The following is an 18,098-nucleotide window of genomic DNA, read 5'->3' as shown; positions in this document are numbered from 1 at the left end:
CCCAATCCATTTCCACCATCCCTGCCTTGGCCCAAGCCACCTGCAGGTGATGATGGCCTCTTTCCCACCTGCCCCCATGACTCTATTCCCCAGGCAGCAGCCAGAGGGCCAATTTAAAACAAACTGGCCAGGCACAGTGGCACATGCCTGTAGTCCCAGCTACTTGGGAGGCTGAGGCAGGAGAATCGCCTGAGCCCAGGAGTTCAAGATTACAGTGAGCTATGGTCACACCACTACACTCCAGCCAGGGCAACAGAGCGAGACCCTTTCTCAAAGACAAACAAAAAACCATAAACTGAGTCATGGGGCTGCCCTGGACTCTGCCTCACCTAGGCAACCTGGCGTGCAGGTTTACGGAGCTCCTGCATGCCAGCTGCCAGCCCCTCTCCAGCCTCCCCTCAGGCCACTGCCTGCCTTGTCACATGTTTGTTTTTACTTCTTTCTGCTCCTGGCCTTTGCTTCTGCTGTCCCCTAGGCCAGGAGCACTGTCCTTTACCAACTGTCATGCATCCTTCAGGTCCCAAGTCAATGATCACCTCCCTCAGGAAGCCACCTGGGGCCCCAGCCAGGATGCCCTGGGTTTCCTTAGAGGCTGGCATGGCCCATTGTCCCCTGGGACTGCCCAGCCCAAACACATGCAGACCAGAGCCCCTGCACACAGCTGTTCATGTGAGGCCAGCCTCTCAGGGCCGGGGCCCTTAGTCTCTGACCTCTGGGCGGCGGAGAAAACCCTTGCGCTTGGTTAGAGAGGGTCATTTGGTAGCAACGTGGGAAAGTGCTCAGAGCAGAGTGGTGGCTGGAGGTCCAGCCCCACAGTGCATGGCTGGAGCCGGCATCATGCCTGTGCCCATGAGTTGAGGATGGAGTTACCATGTCCTTCCAAGACAGCATCAGCTCTGTCATTTATTGTTTCTTTATCTTTAAACAAAAGGCAAAAGTGAGCACTAGGCTGGGAGTCCAGGTTCTAGTCCCTGGTTCACACCCTGTTCCTGGATGAGACTGGGCAATGGCCATGTTCTGGGCTTCAGTTTCCTCACCTGAAATGGGCTGGGGGAACAATGTGGCTAGATTCTCTAGTGTCAGAGGCTGTGGACTCAGAGCCTTCTGGGCCAGGCACAAAAGGACTCGCTATGACAGTAACAACTTGTAACAGACAGCTTTCACAGGGCTTTCCCATCAGCACTGCGTTCCCACTGAGCAGATGGGAGGTGGTGGCTGGAGGAGTGTGAGGCCTTATTGAGGACAGGGTCGGGCTGGGTGTGGGGTCCAAGCCCCTGACCACACCTTGCCTGTGGCCCAGGTGCTGTTCAAAGGCTGTGATGTGAAAACCACGTTTGTCACTCATGTACCCTGCACCTCGTGCGCAGCCATCAAGAAGCAGACGTGTCCCTCAGGCTGGCTTCGGGAGCTCCCGGATCAGATAACCCAGGACTGCCGGTGCGGGCCACCCCATCCTTGCCTGTGTCCAGGAGCGTCCTGTGGGGTGGCAGGGACTGGGGGAGCTTGACAGGCCCACAAAATGGGGAGAAGCACTCACTTATCTATGCCCCTGTGGCCGCTCCTGGGTGGCAGAGACAGGCGGGGAGGAAGGGGTAAAGGCAAGGGGCAGGAGGGGTTTATGGGGCACCTGCTATGTGCTAGGCCCTGTGCTCATCTGGGCCAGTCAGAGCAGGGAGGTGGGTGGGAGCCCCAGAAGCCAATATGGGGAGGCTGGGTGGGGGCTGTGCGTGGGAGCCTTTTCCGTCACCCTGCCCACCCTCTGCCCCCAGCTACGAAGTACAGCTGGGGGGCTCTATGGTGTCCATGAGCGGCTGCAGACGGAAGTGCCGGAAGCAAGTGGTGCAGAAGGCCTGCTGCCCTGGCTACTGGGGTTCCCGGTGCTATGGTATGGGAGAAAGTGGGATCCCGCCTCGCTCCTCACACCCAGCCCCAGCTTTCCAAGGCTCGGCCCCCTCGCTCTTGCTGCCCTGGGGGAAGGGCCAAGTCTGAGGTTGGCCAGAGCTGCTGGGGTCAGGGTAAGCGGAGGGTTCTGGGCATAAAGCTGAGTTCTGTGGGGGTTCACAGAATGCCCTGGGGGCGCTGAGACCCCATGCAATGGCCACGGGACCTGCTTGGATGGCATGGACAGGAATGGGACCTGCGTGTGCCAGGTAAGGGCTGGCCAGGGTAGGGTGGAGGCTCAGAGGGGCCACGCTGACTTGGTGCATCCACCACCAGGAAAACTTCCGCGGCTCAGCCTGCCAGGAGTGCCAAGACCCCAACCGGTTTGGACCTGACTGCCAATCGGGTGAGTGCTTACAAGGCAAGAGGGCAGGGCCAGCGTCCACCTGGGGGCCCACGCAGATGCAGTCCCTACAACTAGCTCCCACCTGTCACTTCAGCCTCTGTCCCAGCCCCTCAGATGTGCACATCCCTTTCAGGAACATGTGCTTTGTTTTGTCACACCTCCAGCCCTTTGCACATGCTACTCCCCTGAGAAGCCTTTTCCAGGAAGCCCTCGGTGAGCCCCAGGCCGGGTCAGTGCCTTCTGTGGGCTCCCACCACCCCTGCGTTCCTGCATCACAGCTCTGTACTCTTAAGGTTGTACCTGCCCCAGCTGAGTTCTAAAAATACAGAGAGCAGGGACCCAACGTCCCGGTGTGTGCCTAGGAGAGGCTGGGGTCCCATCTGTCTCTGTGTATCCCTCCCAGTGTGCAGCTGTGTGCACGGCGTGTGCAACCGTGGGCCACGTGGGGATGGAAGCTGCCTGTGCTTTGCTGGATACACTGGCCCCCACTGTGATCAAGGTGAGCAGTGCCACTGGGACAGCCTAGGGCAGCAGATCCCTGTGGCCAGAGCAAAAGAGGCCGACTGGGTGAGGATGGGGCCTGAACCTCAGCAGGACCTCTGCCTGGAGCCTAGTTGGGGAAGGGGTGTCATCTGAGACCTCCACTGTCCAGAGGCCCAGCAAGGGCAGGGCCCTGCTCTGAGTCACAGAGAACAGGCAGGGCCCCTTTGCCCCTGTGTTCCTCCCCAGCCTGGACTTGGGCTCATCCGTGCTCTCCCCACTCTGCTCAGAGCTGCCCATCTGCCAGGAGCTGCGCTGTCCCCAAAACACCCAGTGCTCCGCAGAGGCCCCCAGCTGCAAGTGCCTGCCTGGCTACACGCAGCAGGGCAGTGAATGCCGAGGTGAGCCTGGACTCAGAGGCCAGGGACTTCAGCTCAGGGTGGGCAGGGGCTGGGAAAGCATCCTTTAACCTAGCAAGTGCAACATACAGGAGGGAGAGCCATCCCTAAGGGGAGCCTATTCTCAAGGCCTAGGTCAACCTGCTGGCCCCGGCCTTCCTGGTGAAAGCTGTGGCAGAGACAGGGCTCCTGGGTGCTTGGCTCACTTGGGCGCTCTCTCTGCCCTGGCAGCCCCCAACCCCTGCTGGCCATCACCCTGTTCACCGCTGGCCCTGTGCTCGGTGAGCCGCAAGGGGCAGGCTCAGTGTCACTGCTCCGAGAACTATCATGGCGATGGGATAGTGTGTCTGCCCAAGGACCCATGCACTGACAACCTTGGTGGCTGCCCCAGCAACTCTACCTTGTGTGTGTACCAGAAGCCAGGCCAGGTGAGCCAGGGTCCCAGGCCAGAACCGCCCCCACAGTGCACCCGCTCACACTGGCTGTGGGACCCTGGGCAAGTCACAGGCCTTCTTGTAGCCTCGGTTTCCCCATTTGTAAAATGGGGAGAGAATAATGGTCCTCTTTGGGGAGGGGCTGAGCAGGGCTCTGTGGGTAGGGCAGACACCAGTGGTTCTTGGGGTTGGACATGATGTTCCCCTCCCACCCTGTCGGGGGCCAGGCCTTCTGCACCTGCCGGCCAGGCCTGGTCAGCATCAACAGCAATGCTTCTGCGGGCTGCTTCGCCTTCTGCTCCCCCTTCTCCTGTGACCGGTCTGCCACCTGCCAGGTGACCGCTGATGGGAAGACCAGGTAAGCACAGGGGCCTTGGAGCAGAGACAGTGGGTTGGGCAAGCATACCCGCTTTGGGGATGCATCGGGTGCGGGGGCTGCAGCCTCCACCCTGACTGGCTCTCCCTGGGCCCCCAGCTGTGTGTGCAGGGAGAGCGAGGTGGGGGATGGGCGTGCCTGCTACGGACACCTGCTCCACGAGGTGCAGAAGGCTACTCAGACAGGCCGGGTGTTCCTGCAGCTGAGGGTCGCCGTGGCCATGATGGGTGTGTGACCCCCACTGCTTGCCCATGATCCCACCCCTCACCCACAGCACAGCTGGCAGGGAGGGAGGGGCTGCCTCTGCAGATTCTGGTTTCTCTGCCCCAGAGCTGTGGGAACAAACAGCGAACTGTGGGGGGTGCACACAGGGGGTGGGAGCTGCTCTTCAACCTCGAGGCTCCCATCTATCCTAAATCTAGGCCGAATACCCCCACCCCAACTCCCTCACACCAGGACTGATGCCCGAGGGTCTCCCCAACTCCCTTCTGATACTCCCTCGCCCTACCCCCCCAGACCAAGGCTGCCGGGAGATCCTCACCACAGCAGGCCCGTTCACCGTGCTGGTGCCATCCATCTCCTCCTTCTCCTCCAGGACCATGAACGTAAGCCCCTCCCCATGGTGGAGCTGGCCACCGGCCCTCACCTCCTCCCCTGGATGCCGCCCCAGTCTCCAGGGCCTGAGAACCTGGAAGGCGTCAGGGCCTGGGAGGCATCCTGTCCCCTCCATTGCTTGGGCAGGGGTGGCGTGAAGAAGACGGCCCTCCCCACCGCTCACTTGGCTCCCTGCCTTGTATGTGCAGGCATCCCTTGCCCAGCAGCTCTGCAGACAGCACATCATCGCAGGGCAGCACATCCTGGAGGACACAAGGACCCAACAAACACGAAAGTGGTGGACGCTGGCCGGGCAGGAGATAACCGTCACCTTCAACCAATTCACGGTGAGGGAGAAGCCTCAGCCTGGGAACAAGAGGAGTCACAGCCTGGCAAGGGTGTGCAGGTGGGAGGGAGCCTCAGGACAGGGGGCTGGCATATGGGATCTGGCCATATCTCTGTGTCTCACCAGAAATACTCCTACAAGTACAAAGACCAGCCCCAGCAGACGTTCAACATCTACAAGGCCAACAACATAGCAGCCAATGGCGTCTTCCACGTGGTCACTGGCCTGCGGTGGCAGCCCCCCTCTGGGACCCCAGGGGATCCCAAGGTGAGCCAGCATCCTCCCTTCCCCTCCCCTGTGATGCTGGGTGGCCTCAGACCCCTGCAGAGAGCAGTGAGTGGGCAGGAGCCATTCTGCTCAGGGCTGGAGCGTAGCTTCTCCCCCAGGGCTGAAGCAGCCTCACCCCCTTCCCTGGGGCCCTCACACTCATCCCTCCTTACAGAGAACTATTGGTCAGATCCTCGCCTCTACCGAGGCCTTCAGCCGCTTTGAAACCATCCTGGAGGTAAGCTCAGGGGAGGGGCCCTAGCTCATGTGGGCTTCTGGGCTTCTGGGCCAGGACTCATTATCCCAGATTCTGCCCCACAGTGACCTGGGGTTCTGAAGTAGCGTGGCCTCTGCCCATGCCCCCATCCTCAAGCCTGAGGTTCTGTGGTAGCACAGACCCATTGGCCATGTCTCCTACTTACTCAGTGGGAGTTTCCTACAGGCCAAAGGTGGCAGGGCCCAGGCAGGACTCAGAGGTGGAGGCTGGCCATGCAGCCCCCTGAGCCTCCCTTGCACCGCCACAGAACTGTGGGCTGCCTTCCATCCTGGACGGACCTGGGCCCTTCACAGTCTTTGCCCCAAGCAATGAGGCTGTGGACAGCTTGCGTGACGGCCGCCTGATCTACCTCTTCACAGCGGTAAGCTCAGTGGGAGAAGGGGCTGCAGGTATGGGGGCACCAGGACCTCCACACTCCCCCACAGGTCCTCCAGGAGCCAAACCCTCTCTCCCCTGCCAGGGTCTCTCTAAACTGCAGGAGTTGGTGCGGTACCATATCTACAACCATGGCCAGGTGCAAGGTCTTTTCTCTGGGGGGTGGCCAGCTTGCACCCAGTAGGGCTGCCTGCAGGTTCTGGACTTCCCCTAGGCCCCATCTCTTTTCCATCTCCCCTCCCTTCGCATCTGTTCTGCTATAGCACAGAGCCTGGGGACCAAGGCAGTGGCTTTGAGCCTCCTGGGCAGGACTGGGCATGGCCCCAAGGTATGGCCAGAGCCCAGCTTAAAGCCACACTGTCCCTCGCCCCAGCTGACTGTTGAGAAGCTCATCTCCAAAGGTCGGATCCTCACCATGGCGAACCAGGTCCTGGCTGTGAACATCTCTGAGGAGGTGAGGTGCATGGACACCTGGGCGGATGGTGTGACTGGTAGTGACCAGCTGTCCACTTGGCCTCTGAGCCTTGTGTGCTCCGAGTCCCGTGGTGGGCAGGATACTGCTAGGCCCTGGTGGGGTCATGGGGAAGGAAGCAGGCAGAGATCAAATTCCTTTGCTGGAGCCCAATGAGGGTTAAGGGGGAGTACTCCAAAGAGGAGCGTGGAGCACACAGTAGGGCTGCCCCATGTGGCAGAAGCCATGTGAGTAAGGGTCCGGAGGCTGGAGCAGTGTAGTTGGCCAGAGCTGAGGGAGAGGCGGCTGGCATGGCAGGCGGGAACTTCAGCATCTCACTGAGCTGCCTGTCTGCTCTAACTGGGCTGCAGGGGTGGAGGCAGACAGCCCCACTGGGCCGAGGTCAGCCAGGCTGGGGGTTGGCACGGTGGGTCTCTGCCGCAGGGGCGCATCCTGCTGGGACCCGAGGGAGTCCCACTGCAGAGGGTAGATGTGCTGGCCGCCAATGGCGTGATCCACATGCTGGACGGCATCCTGCTGCCCCCGACCATCCTGCCCATCCTGCCCAAGCACTGCAGCGAGGAGCAGCACAAGATCGTGGCGGTGAGCCTCGCCTGCACAGCCAGGACCCTGCTCACTAACCCTCATCAGCGCTGGAGCGGCGATCCTTTTCCCAGGGAGAGGCGTCAAGTCAGGGCTGGGCTGACGCCAGCTCTGAGGCCCTGTGGGAGACTCCCAAGGACCCACCTGTGCTTCCCCCACACTCACCCTCACCAGGACTATGATTCCATCTTTGAGATTTTTTTTTTTTTTTTTTTTTTTTTTGAAGTAGGGTCTTGCTTTGTTGCCTAGGCTGGAGTGCAGTGGCACAATCCCAAATCACTGTGGCCGCCTCCCGGGTTCAAGCGATTCTCCTGCCTCAGTCTTCTGAGCAGCTGGGATTACAGGCACTCACCATGCCTGGCTAATTTTTGTATTTTTAGTAGAGATGAGGTTTCACCATGTTGGTCAGGCTGGTCTCGAACCTCTGACCTCAGGTGATACTCCCACCTTGGCCTCCCAAAGTGCTGGGATTACAGGTGTAAGCCACTGTGCCTGGCCTGAGATAACTCTTGCATCCTCCACCACTTCATCCCCTTTCACTCACTCTGTGCCTGCCTCTGGCCTCTCTGCTGTTTTCCAGAGACTCTAGCTCTGCCCGGCTCAGGGCCTCTGCCGCTGCTCTCCCCTGCCTGGAACACCAGTGCTGGGCTTCCTGTGGTTGGCTTTTCTCTTTTTTTTTTTTTTTTTTTGAGACGGAGTCTCGCTCTGTCGCCCAGGCTGGAGTGCAGTAGACGGATCTCAGTTCACTGCAAGCTCCGCCTCCTGGGTTTACGCCATTCTCCTGCCTCAGCCTCCCGAGTAGCTGGGACTACAGGCGCCCGCCACCTCGCCCGGCTAGTTTTTTTTTTTTTTTGTATTCTTTTTTTTTAGTAGAGACGGGGTTTCACCATGTTAGCCAGGATGGTCTTGATCTCCTGACCTCGTGATCCGCCCATCTCGGCCTCCCAAAGTGCTGTGATTACAGGCTTGAGCCATCGCGCCCGGCCGTGGTTGGCTTTTCTCATCCCCTAATCCCCACTCAATGTTCCCTTCTCTGAGTTTGCCGAGTAAATAAACGATGACTAACCCCTCTCCCCATCCCACCCCTGCTCTACCCAGGGCTCCTGTGTGGACTGCCAAGCCCTGAACACCAGCATGTGTCCCCACAACAGTGTGAAACTGGTGAGCACCCCTTGGCCCAGCCCTCAGGGCCTCCTGACTGCCTGTTGAGGTTTCTGCTCTGGGTCACAGGGGTGGGTTGGGGAAGCAGAGGCTGGGAGGCTAGATCCGAGCTGGAGGCTAGATCCGACCTGGAGGCTCAGTGCTTCACAGCTCCACCGGACCAGGGTGGGAGTTCTGGACCCAAGGGGCAGAGGTCCCTTGACCAGGGCTGCCTAGCAAAGGGGCTGACCCAGAACCCACACCCGCTGACTGGCTTTGCACGGCCCACCCAGGACATCTTCCCCAAGGAGTGTGTCTACATCCATGACCCAACTGGGCTCAATGTGCTAAAGAAGGGCTGTGCCAGTTACTGCAACCAAACCGTCACGGTGAGCATGGGCATGGGTGCCCTCTCCCAGGTCACCTGGGCACCTGTTGCTCCTTGGGGGCCCCCACGCTGGGGCTGAGTGGGCTACCTTCCTCAGAGGATGCACTGCAGCCTAACAGTGGAAAAGGGTCCCAGAGAAACCTTATCCACTCCCTCACTCTGGAGATGGGACCAGGGAGCAGAGGCAGCCTGGGCAGGGAGGGCATTGCCCCAGATGGTCTCTTGGACCTCTTCTGTCTCTTATAGGAACAAGGCTGCTGCAAAGGTTTTTTCGGGCCTGACTGCACACAGTGTCCTGGGGGCTTCTCCAACCCCTGCTATGGCAAAGGCAATGTGAGTCCCGTCCTCTCCTGGGGTGAGGTATGGGGAAGACAGGGACTCCTTCACCGGTTGGCCAGTGACTGGCTGTGTGTCTGGGCCAAGCCTGCCACTCTCTGGCCTTGGGGTCCTCACATCCAGGCAATGGAAAGTTGGATCAAATTATTTCTCATATTTTTTTTTTTTTTTTGAGACAGAGTCTCGCTCTGCCGCCCAGGCTGGAGTGCAGTGGCCGGATCTCAGCTCACTGCAAGCTCCACCTCCCGGGTTCACGCCATTCTCCTGCCTCAGCCTCCCGAGTAGCTGGGACTACAGGCGCCCGCCACCTCGCCCGGCTAGTTTTTTGTATTTTTTAGTAGAGACGGGGTTTCACCGTGTTCGCCAGGATGGTCTTGATCTCCTGACCTCGTGATCCACCCGTCTCGGCCTCCCAAAGTGCTGGGATTACAGGCTTGAGCCACCGCGCCCGGCTATTTCTCGTATTTTAATTGAAAATAATTAGAGAGGCCCGGTGCAATGGCTCACACCTGTAATCCTAGCACATTGGGAGGCTGAGGCGAGTGGATCACTTGAGGTCAAGAGTTCAAGACCAGCCTAGTCAACATGGCAAAACCCTGTCTCTACTAAAAATACAAAAATTAGCCTGGTGTCATGGCACACATCTGCAATCCCAGCTACTCAGGAGGCTGAGGCAAGAAAATCACTTGAACCTGGGAGGTGGAGGTTGCAGTGAGCCAAGATTGCCCCACTGCACTCCAGCCTGGGCAACAGAGTGAGATTCCATCTCAAAATAATAATAATAATAATAATAATAATAACAACAACAATAGATAAGATAGATTTTCTTTGGCATTTATTTCCAAAAAGGCTACTTGGCAGTAGTTTTCTTTTGTGTTCTGTTTTTACCACTTTGTAACATCAGGGTTACTTTAGCACCTGGCTATAGAACACAGGAGTTATGTGTTTCCGAATTGAGCAAATGTCATTCATAAAACCTCCAGGGCCAGGTGCCTTTTAGGGGATAGGTCTTTGGTGGCATCAGTGATTTTGAAGATCCCTTCCAGGATGAGCTCTCATGGGTAGCAAGAGCTCAGAGCCAGCCCATGAAAGGAGGGGGTGTTGGGAGAAGGGATGTAGAGTCCCTTTCCCATGACTGATCCTGCCTCCTGCTCACTCTGTAGTGCAGTGATGGGATCCAGGGCAACGGGGCCTGCCTCTGCTTCCCAGACTACAAGGGCATCGCCTGCCACATCTGCTCCAACCCAAACAAGCATGGAGATCAGTGCCAGGAAGGTGGGTGGTTCTGGCTCAGGCCATCTCCTAGGGAGAAAAAAGGTCTGGTTAGAAACGGGTCTGGGGGCTCTCAAGAAGGGAAATGAAGCCCCAGGAGGAGGGATGAAAGCCAGGGGGGAGTGGAGGAAGATTTGAGAACAGAAAGGAGATGCTGTCTGCTTCACCCATGCCAGGAAAGGAACTGTGGCTTAATTTAAAATATGTGGGACTTAGGCCAGACACACTGAAGAACTTCCTGATGGTGGTGTTGGGATCAGGACAACTAGAATGGGATAATTGAAAGCTCAGAATGCCCCCCTCACATTTCATCTGCCTGCCCATTGAGTCTGAGATAACCTCTGATTTTTCCTCCCTGAAGTCAAATCTGTACTGGCTGCCCCACTCCCTATATCCCCCAAATCCATCCTGGCTCCCGGCCAGCCCTGCCTCCTGCTTCTCAGTTTCCCTGCTCCCATCTACTCCCTACAGACTGCGGCTGTGTCCACGGTCTCTGCGACAACCGCCCAGGCAGTGGGGGGGTGTGCCAGCAGGGCACGTGTGCCCCCGGCTTCAGCGGCCGGTTCTGCAACGAGTCCATGGGGGACTGTGGGCCCACAGGGCTGGCCCAGCACTGCCACCTGCATGCCCGCTGTGTTAGCCAGGAGGGTGTTGCCAGGTGAGGACTCACATCTTCTGTCTGCTCCACCTGTGACCTTTCGCACCTGAGGCTCACTGGAGCCCCCTCCTTTACCCACCCCCAGATGTCGCTGTCTTGATGGCTTTGAGGGTGATGGCTTCTCCTGCACACCCAGCAACCCCTGCTCCCACCCGGACCGCGGCGGCTGCTCAGAGAATGTCAGTCCCCTTGCTCCTTCCCTGGAGTTCTGACCCAGAGGCAGGAGGTGGGATGCCCTAGCCCTCTGCCTACATTCCTGTGTCCCTGAGTTATCTGTCCTGGCTCTCACAGGCTGAGTGTGTCCCTGGGTCCCTGGGCTCCCACCACTGCACATGCCACAAAGGCTGGAGTGGGGATGGCCGCGTCTGTGTGGCTATTGATGAGTGTGAACTGGACGTGAGAGGTGGCTGCCACGCCGATGCCCTCTGCAGCTACGTGGGCCCCGGGCAGGTGAGGTGCAGCAGAGAAGGGGCGGGAGCCTTGGTTCTGGGGGACTCTCTCCCTGCCCCATCTGACTCCCAGAATGCAGAGTCAGGTGCTCAGGGTCTGGAACCTCAGGTGCAGATGAGAACCCAGTGCTGACATGCTGAGTAGTGGCATCTGGGATTCACTCCTTCATCCATCCGCTCATTACTTTCCCAGGTGTTATCAGGCACTTGTTCCATGCTAGTCCCTGTTCTAGACATAGGGAATACGACACTGAGCAAAGCAGGAAGAGCCCCTGCCCATGGGAGTGACCTCCCCAAAACTTTAGCCTCATGGAAATCCAGTCCCAGAACTTTGCAGTGTCTGAATCTAGTCACCAGAGCTCAGAACCTGGAGCCTTCCATGCGGAGCATTTTGGGACTGGTGAACCAGTGTTCAGACAGGCATTGAAGACTGTCTAACGTGCCAAGTGGGAGGCCAGGCCTGGCTGGTCAGGGTCAGCCTCTGCATGGCCAGGCCTGTGGGGCTCCCTGTCCTCCCAACTCCAAGGTGGCCTCTGGGCACCAGCACGTGGGGCGTTAGCAGTAAGAACTGATAGGTGTAACAGCTGGAGCTCCAAACCCCATTAGGGCCTTAATTCAGAACAGAGGTGTTGAATGCGCCAGTGAGATGCCCCCAACGGGCAAACAAGGGCACCTAAGATCTGAGGGGTCTCACTGGTCACTCACCTGCAATGTACACAAGCCCAGGGGCACTGGCATTTGGTTGGGGGACCAGAGCAGCTGAGTAGAGTGGCAGGGGTGGAGGTGGGATCTGAGCCACTATCCTGGGGCCAGCCTTGGCAGATGCCTACCGACTTGCCACAAACTGTTAGCCTCAATGGCCCTGGCAGGGTCCCAGGCTCCAAGTGTAGGGGCATCAAGTGTCCACAGACGCTTCTCTGCCAATACTCTCACCTCCGTGGACTCATCCTGAGAGCCAGTCTCCCCTTAGGGCCTCTGTCTCCCCATCTGGAGCACAGATCTCCGAGAGTAGGGCTGGGAGAAGTTCCTCTGGGCTCTGGACAGGCCTCCCCGGGGGCAGTGCCCAGAGAGAGCCAAGTAATGGAGGAAGAAAGGGTTGGATGCTCATCATGAGACAAGGCTGTCTGTTCCTAACCTCTCCAGAGCCGATGCACCTGCAAGCTGGGCTTTGCCGGGGACGGCTACCAGTGCAGCCCCATCGACCCCTGCCGGGCAGGCAATGGTGGCTGCCACGGCCTGGTAAGGGAGTGCAAGGCTCAGAGTCCTGGGGAGGCTTTCTGGGGTGGGCCTAGGCTGCAGCTCTCTCCCTCCCTCCCCATCTCTGGGTGTCTCTCTGTATACTGTCAGGATTAAGATCTTTCTAAACTTCAAATTCAACCATGTCACTCCTGTCCCACTTCACCTGCCCCTGCCCAGCCTCCTCTCTCTGTTCCACTCCTGCCCCGCTTCCATTGTCCTTGGCTGCGCTGAGCTCTTCACTGTTCCCTGCCCTTGCTCCACCCTACCACACCCCTGCCTCTGCGAGCTGCACCTGGGCCTGGCTAGCTCCTTCTGCTCTCAGCTCTGGCTCCAGAGGATACAGGGCCTCCTGGGTGCTCCCGCAGCCCTGAGCTCCCTTGTATCCACCTGGCGTGGGTAATGCTCGTGTCAAATGCCCAGTAATCCTGGGGAGCAGGGCTAGGCACACCGAAGGAGTGCCACCAACACAGACTGGGTGACTGCAGAGCAAGGGGCAGGGGCTGGGGCTGGGTGGCTGGACAGGCAGAGAGATGGGGGAGGGAGGGACCCAGCTGCCATCTGGGTCTGAATGGAGGCCCTTTCTCACTCCCACCCCAGGCTACCTGCCGGGCAGTGGGGGGAGGTCAGCGGGTCTGCACGTGCCCCCCTGGCTTTGGGGGTGATGGCTTCAGCTGTTATGGAGACATCTTCCGGGTAAGGGGTGCTCAGACTCGTTTTCTGTCTTCCCTGTGCTTGGGGAGGAGCCCTCTCCGGCACCTCAGGTGGGAAAGGGGCACTGCTCAGGATCCGTGGTGGGGAAGGGCTTGAATTTGCCCTTGGTCCTGTGACCTCAGCCTTTTCCCTTCCCTTAGGAGCTGGAGGCAAATGCCCACTTCTCCATCTTCTACCAGTGGTTTAAGGTAGGACAGGGCAGAATGCTGGGGTTGAGGGTTTAAATCCAGGAGGCCTGCCTGGATGGAGGGGTGCCATATAACATCTCCAAGAGTGGGAGGTTGGGGGCAGGCCTGGAGCCTAGAGCAGGGAATCTGAAGATGATGGCTGCCTTCCTCACTCCTCCTGCCCCTACTCTCGGTGTGCATGCAGAGTGCCGGCATCACGCTTCCTGCCGATGGCCGAGTCACAGCCCTGGTGCCCTCCGAGGCTGCCGTCCGTCAGCTGAACCCTGAGGAGCGAGCTTTCTGGTTGCAGCCAAGGATGCTGCCGAGCCTGGTCAGGTGGGGCTGCCATTGCCAGGCTGTGGGAGGGGGCTTCCTTGTGGGACCCAGCCCCTCTCTAGCGAGTCCTCAGCCTGGCAGGCACTCACCCCTTGGGGTGGGCCCAGTCCCAAAGGTCTCTGTAAGTTACACTAACCTGATTCCATGACCCCCCCCAAACTGTGCCCTGTCAGGGCCCATTTTCTCCAGGGTGCACTCTTCGAGGAGGAGCTGGCCCGGCTGGGTGGGCAGGAAGTGGCCACCCTGAACCCCACCACACGCTGGGAGATTCGCAACATTAGTGGGGTATGTGGTGAACTCTGGGCAGAAAAGGGGACAGGTGGGGCATGGAAGGGAGCCTGAGTGGCTACAGGCTGTCCCACATCAGGGGCCCCATGGGATGAGATTGGGGTCCCCTCACCCTGCCCAGAGCCGGGCTCAAAGGATGTGCTCAGGATGCATTGCTGATCGGCACTGAGTCTCTGGGCCAGGAGTGACTGCCTGCAGGGGCTGTCTGTCCATCTGAGTCTGCACATGGACAAGCGCCCCTCTCACCACGGACCCTGGGGAGAGTCTGTGTGCCCAGCTGGTGGATCCTGAGTCTGACTCAGGATCAGAGTCAGTTCCTGGGAGGAGCTTCTGTGCAGGACCCAGCTCATGGGCCAGCCTGCGGACCACCTGTGGGTGCCTGTGTGCCCAGCAGTCTCTCTGTTGGGGCTGTCCCACCTTTAAGGGTCTATCTGCGCCCATCTGTGGCTAAGCTCTGCTGCTGCCTTCCAGAGGGTCTGGGTGCAGAATGCCAGCGTGGACGTGGCTGACCTCCTTGCCACCAACGGTGTCCTACACATCCTCAGCCAGGTACAGCAGGAGGAGGGTGTGTGCAGGGAACCTCGCAGGCAGGCCGTGAAGCAATGACACGCTGACCAGGCCCTGTGCTCTGTACCAGGTCTTACTGCCCTCCCGAGGGGATGTGCCCGGTGGGCAGGGGTTGCTGCAGCAGCTGGACTTGGTGCCTGCCTTCAGCCTCTTCCGGGAGTTGCTGCAGGTAAGGAAGGCTGGCAAGAGGGGACATGCCTGCTCAGGGGACACTGTGCCCCAGGTCCAGAGGAAGCTGGTTGGCTCCCAGTGTCAGGACTGACAACTAATATGCCCATCCCTGACCTCCACCCCATCCCTAGCGCCATAGGTTGGTGTCCCAGATTGAGGCTGCCACTGCCTACACCATCTTTGTGCCCACCAACCGCTCCCTGGAGGCTCAGGGCAACAGCAGCCACCTGGTGAGGCCATGGGGCTGGGGCAATGGCGGGGAGGGCAAAGGCACAGAGGGCGAGCCTCCCATCCCACCATGAAGGGACACGGTGGGTGCGGCATGTTGTCCAGGGCACTTGTTATCCTGGAGTCCCCTGACTTCGCTCCTTCTCTCCCAGGACGCAGACACAGTGCGGCACCATGTGGTCCTGGGGGAGGCCCTCTCCATGGAAACCTTGCGGAAGGGTGGACACCGCAACTCCCTCCTGGGCCCTGCCCACTGGATCGTCTTCTACAACCACAGTGGCCAGGTTTGGGGGTCAGGGAGCAAGGAGACCCTAGCCTGGGCCCCTATCCCTGAAGATCCCTTCCCTTTGGAGTGTCCCCAGCTGTGAGCCTCCAACCTCCAACCTCTGCTCCAGGGACCCCCCCCGGCCCTGGAGTACCGCCTGACCTTATAGCCCTGCCAGGTGAGGGTGGTGGGTGGGTGGATTCAGCCTCCATCCCTCTCCCCAGCCTGAGGTGAACCATGTGCCACTGGAAGGTCCCATGCTGGAGGCCCCTGGCCGCTCGCTGATTGGTCTGTCAGGGGTCCTGACGGTGGGCTCAAGTCGCTGCCTGCATAGCCACGCTGAGGCCCTGAGGGTGAGAGGCTGGGGCCAGAGGAAGGCTGGCACCGGAGTTCAGAGCTGGGAGCTGCTGGCTGGCCTGACTGGTGGGGAGGAGCGCATGGGTCAGCCTGTCCTGGAGGAAGGACAGGGATCCAGGCCTGGACTGCCTGATGCCCCACCTTTTTTCCCTCTAGGAGAAATGTGTAAACTGCACCAGGAAATTCCGCTGCTCTCAGGGCTTCCAGCTGCAGGTGAGACTGGGCTTAGCGTAGCTCTGTCCCTGCGTTGCCTGCCCTCACTTCTTCCAAGGTGCCCAATCCCCTCACCCTCCAGCCCAACTTTGTTTGGCCCAGGCCTCCAGGCACAGGGAACTGGGTGGCTGACATCCCCATAGAGGCCTGGAGGGCTGGCATGGCTCTACTGAGGGGAGATTCCCTCAGACTTGCGGCCCGAGGCTTGGATCCTGTCTGCCCTCTCCCATCAGTCTGCCTGTCTTGGTCCCTCTCTGACCCTTCTGCTGTTCTGCTCATCTGCCTGACACTGTAGTCCATCTGTCTGTCTCCCCATTCATTGCGCTGCCCCTGCCTGAGCCACTGGCTGACCCCTTCTGCCTGTCGCCATTTCCAGGACACACTCAGGAAGAGCTGTGTCTACCGATCTGGCTTCTCCTTCTCCCGGGGCTGCTCTTACACATGTGCCAAGAAGATCCAGGTTTGCCCTGAAGCCCCCCCAAAGCCTGTCAGGAGAGAAGGAGGTGGGAGTGGGTGGGGCCCAGGGGGGAGCCCAGTTTGGATCTTAAGGGCAGAAACTGGGCTGGGACTAGGGTGAGGCCAGAACCCAGAAGAAGGAGAGGGGAGAGAGGGCTGAAGTCAGAGGGCTACTGTTTGTCCCTGTGTCAACTCCCCTGGGGGAGGGAGTGGAGACCGGGAGAGGAAGAAAGGGCAGTCTGGAGCTGGCTCTGTCAGCCAAACCCCAGAGGCAGCAACTGGGCCTGGCTCGGCCCCTCACTGTGGGATCTGGGTGCAGCCCTTCCTTGCTTGAGCCTCAGTTTCCCCACCCTGCCAGAGGGAGGGTTTTAGGAGGCATCTCTGTGTCTCTTTTGGCTCTGAGTTGCTCGTCCCTGGGTCTGGGGTTCTGAGGGGCTTTGCTCCGTGGCTCTGTGGCCCCGAGATGCCCCCGCTCCCCTTCCCCCGACACCTTGCTGGGCCTCTCTCCCTCTCTTCCACCCCCAACACTGACAGGTGCCAGACTGCTGTCCTGGTTTCTTTGGTACGCTGTGTGAGCCATGCCCAGGAGGCCTGGGGGGGGGTGTGCTCGGGCCATGGGCAGTGCCAGGACAGGTTCCTGGGCAGTGGGGAGTGCCACTGCCATGAGGGCTTCCATGGAACGGCCTGTGAGATGTGTGAGCTGGGCCGCTACGGGCCCAACTGCACCGGAGGTGAGGACTGGGGAGGGGTGGGGGTGGGCTTCCTGGCAGCAGAGAGCAGCCTGGAGACCCCAGCCGGGACAAGATGGAGGCACTGGGAAACTCCTGTTCTCCTTTATCCCACTGCAGTATGTGACTGTGCCCATGGGCTGTGCCAGGAGGGGCTGCAAGGGGATGGAAGCTGTGTCTGTAATGTGGGCTGGCAGGGCCTCCGCTGCGACCAGAGTGAGTGGGTCCCAAGGGGGAGGGGGCAGGTGGCTACTGAGGAGGCTGTTCCTGGGTCTGAATGACCAGAGTCATCCTCCTGCCCCCCAGAAATCACCAGTCCTCAGTGCCCTAGGAAGTGCGACCCCAATGCCAAGTGAGTAGGCCCAGCCTGAGGCAGGTGGGTGAGTGGCGGGGAGCCTGGGGGTCAAGGCACAGCTGGACAGGCATGGGCTCAGCCACTACCACCTCTCCCAGCTGCGTGCAGGACTCGGCCGGAGCCTCCATCTGCGCCTGTGCTGCAGGATACTCCGGCAATGGCGTCTTCTGTTCAGGTCCAGCCACATGGACGCCCAGAGCCCTCTCTGAACTTTTGGGGTGGCTGTCCACACAGAGCCCCCTTCATTTCCTCTAGGCCCAGCCCCCCTCACTGTCCCATCTTGGGACTCACCCTTCCCTCTGACCTTTTCCTTTCTCTCATGCCCTCCCCTCCTGTCCTGCCCCTGGCCCTGTGCCTACTCCTAAGGACTCTCTGGGACCATCTCCCCCTAGAGGTGGACCCCTGTGCCCATGGCCATGGAGGCTGCTCCCCTCATGCCAACTGTACCAAGGTGGCACCTGGGCAGCGGACATGCACCTGCCAGGATGGCTACATGGGCGACGGGGAGCTGTGCCAGGGTGAGACTAGGCTCCCAACCTGGGTTGTATGTGGGGCTAGGGGTCTGGCTTCAGTGATCTGAGTCAGATTAGGAAGGGCTGAGGGGCATGTGGGACTTGTGGGGACTGGGGGTGCTGAGAGAGGAGGGGGTGGGACAGATGGTACAGAGGACAGATGAAGGCGGTCCTCTAAGGGCCACCCCCATCCCAGTGTCTCTTCCCCCAGAAATTAACAGCTGTCTCATCCACCATGGGGGCTGCCACGTTCATGCTGAGTGCATCCCCACTGGCCCCCAGCAGGTCAGCATGGCAGGGTTGGACTTGGGGGGTCATGCCATGCCCTCACAGGATGGGGCCTCCCTTCAGGGCAGGCCCGGGGAGGGGGTGAC

General features: G+C 59.7%; 1 protein-coding gene across 1 annotated transcript in view; it reads left to right on the top strand.

The window, feature by feature from the left end:
• STAB1 (stabilin 1) overlaps nt 1-18,098 on the top strand; it is a 29,535-nt gene that overhangs the window by 4,444 nt on the left and 6,993 nt on the right. The window contains 43 exon segments of the mRNA XM_003894305.5: nt 1,301-1,437; nt 1,770-1,885; nt 2,065-2,150; nt 2,218-2,287; nt 2,691-2,786; nt 3,058-3,168; nt 3,397-3,593; nt 3,827-3,957; nt 4,075-4,202; nt 4,492-4,580; nt 4,779-4,916; nt 5,042-5,182; nt 5,358-5,420; nt 5,707-5,820; nt 5,920-5,973; nt 6,208-6,288; nt 6,730-6,888; nt 7,987-8,049; nt 8,322-8,417; nt 8,663-8,749; nt 9,916-10,027; nt 10,496-10,682; nt 10,768-10,861; nt 10,974-11,132; nt 12,275-12,370; nt 12,968-13,063; nt 13,222-13,269; nt 13,454-13,584; nt 13,758-13,869; nt 14,344-14,421; nt 14,510-14,608; nt 14,742-14,840; nt 14,991-15,122; nt 15,328-15,456; nt 15,617-15,673; nt 16,050-16,133; nt 16,664-16,723; nt 16,725-16,860; nt 16,978-17,073; nt 17,164-17,209; nt 17,311-17,387; nt 17,605-17,730; nt 17,936-18,009. Of these exon segments, the coding sequence (XP_003894354.2) occupies nt 1,301-1,437; nt 1,770-1,885; nt 2,065-2,150; nt 2,218-2,287; nt 2,691-2,786; nt 3,058-3,168; nt 3,397-3,593; nt 3,827-3,957; nt 4,075-4,202; nt 4,492-4,580; nt 4,779-4,916; nt 5,042-5,182; nt 5,358-5,420; nt 5,707-5,820; nt 5,920-5,973; nt 6,208-6,288; nt 6,730-6,888; nt 7,987-8,049; nt 8,322-8,417; nt 8,663-8,749; nt 9,916-10,027; nt 10,496-10,682; nt 10,768-10,861; nt 10,974-11,132; nt 12,275-12,370; nt 12,968-13,063; nt 13,222-13,269; nt 13,454-13,584; nt 13,758-13,869; nt 14,344-14,421; nt 14,510-14,608; nt 14,742-14,840; nt 14,991-15,122; nt 15,328-15,456; nt 15,617-15,673; nt 16,050-16,133; nt 16,664-16,723; nt 16,725-16,860; nt 16,978-17,073; nt 17,164-17,209; nt 17,311-17,387; nt 17,605-17,730; nt 17,936-18,009 (4,485 nt within the window).

The sequence above is a fragment of the Papio anubis genome, chromosome 2 (genome assembly GCF_008728515.1).
Source record: "Papio anubis isolate 15944 chromosome 2, Panubis1.0, whole genome shotgun sequence".
Taxonomy (NCBI): Eukaryota; Metazoa; Chordata; class Mammalia; order Primates; family Cercopithecidae; genus Papio; species Papio anubis.
This window is presented reverse-complemented; position numbering and strand designations above follow the sequence as displayed.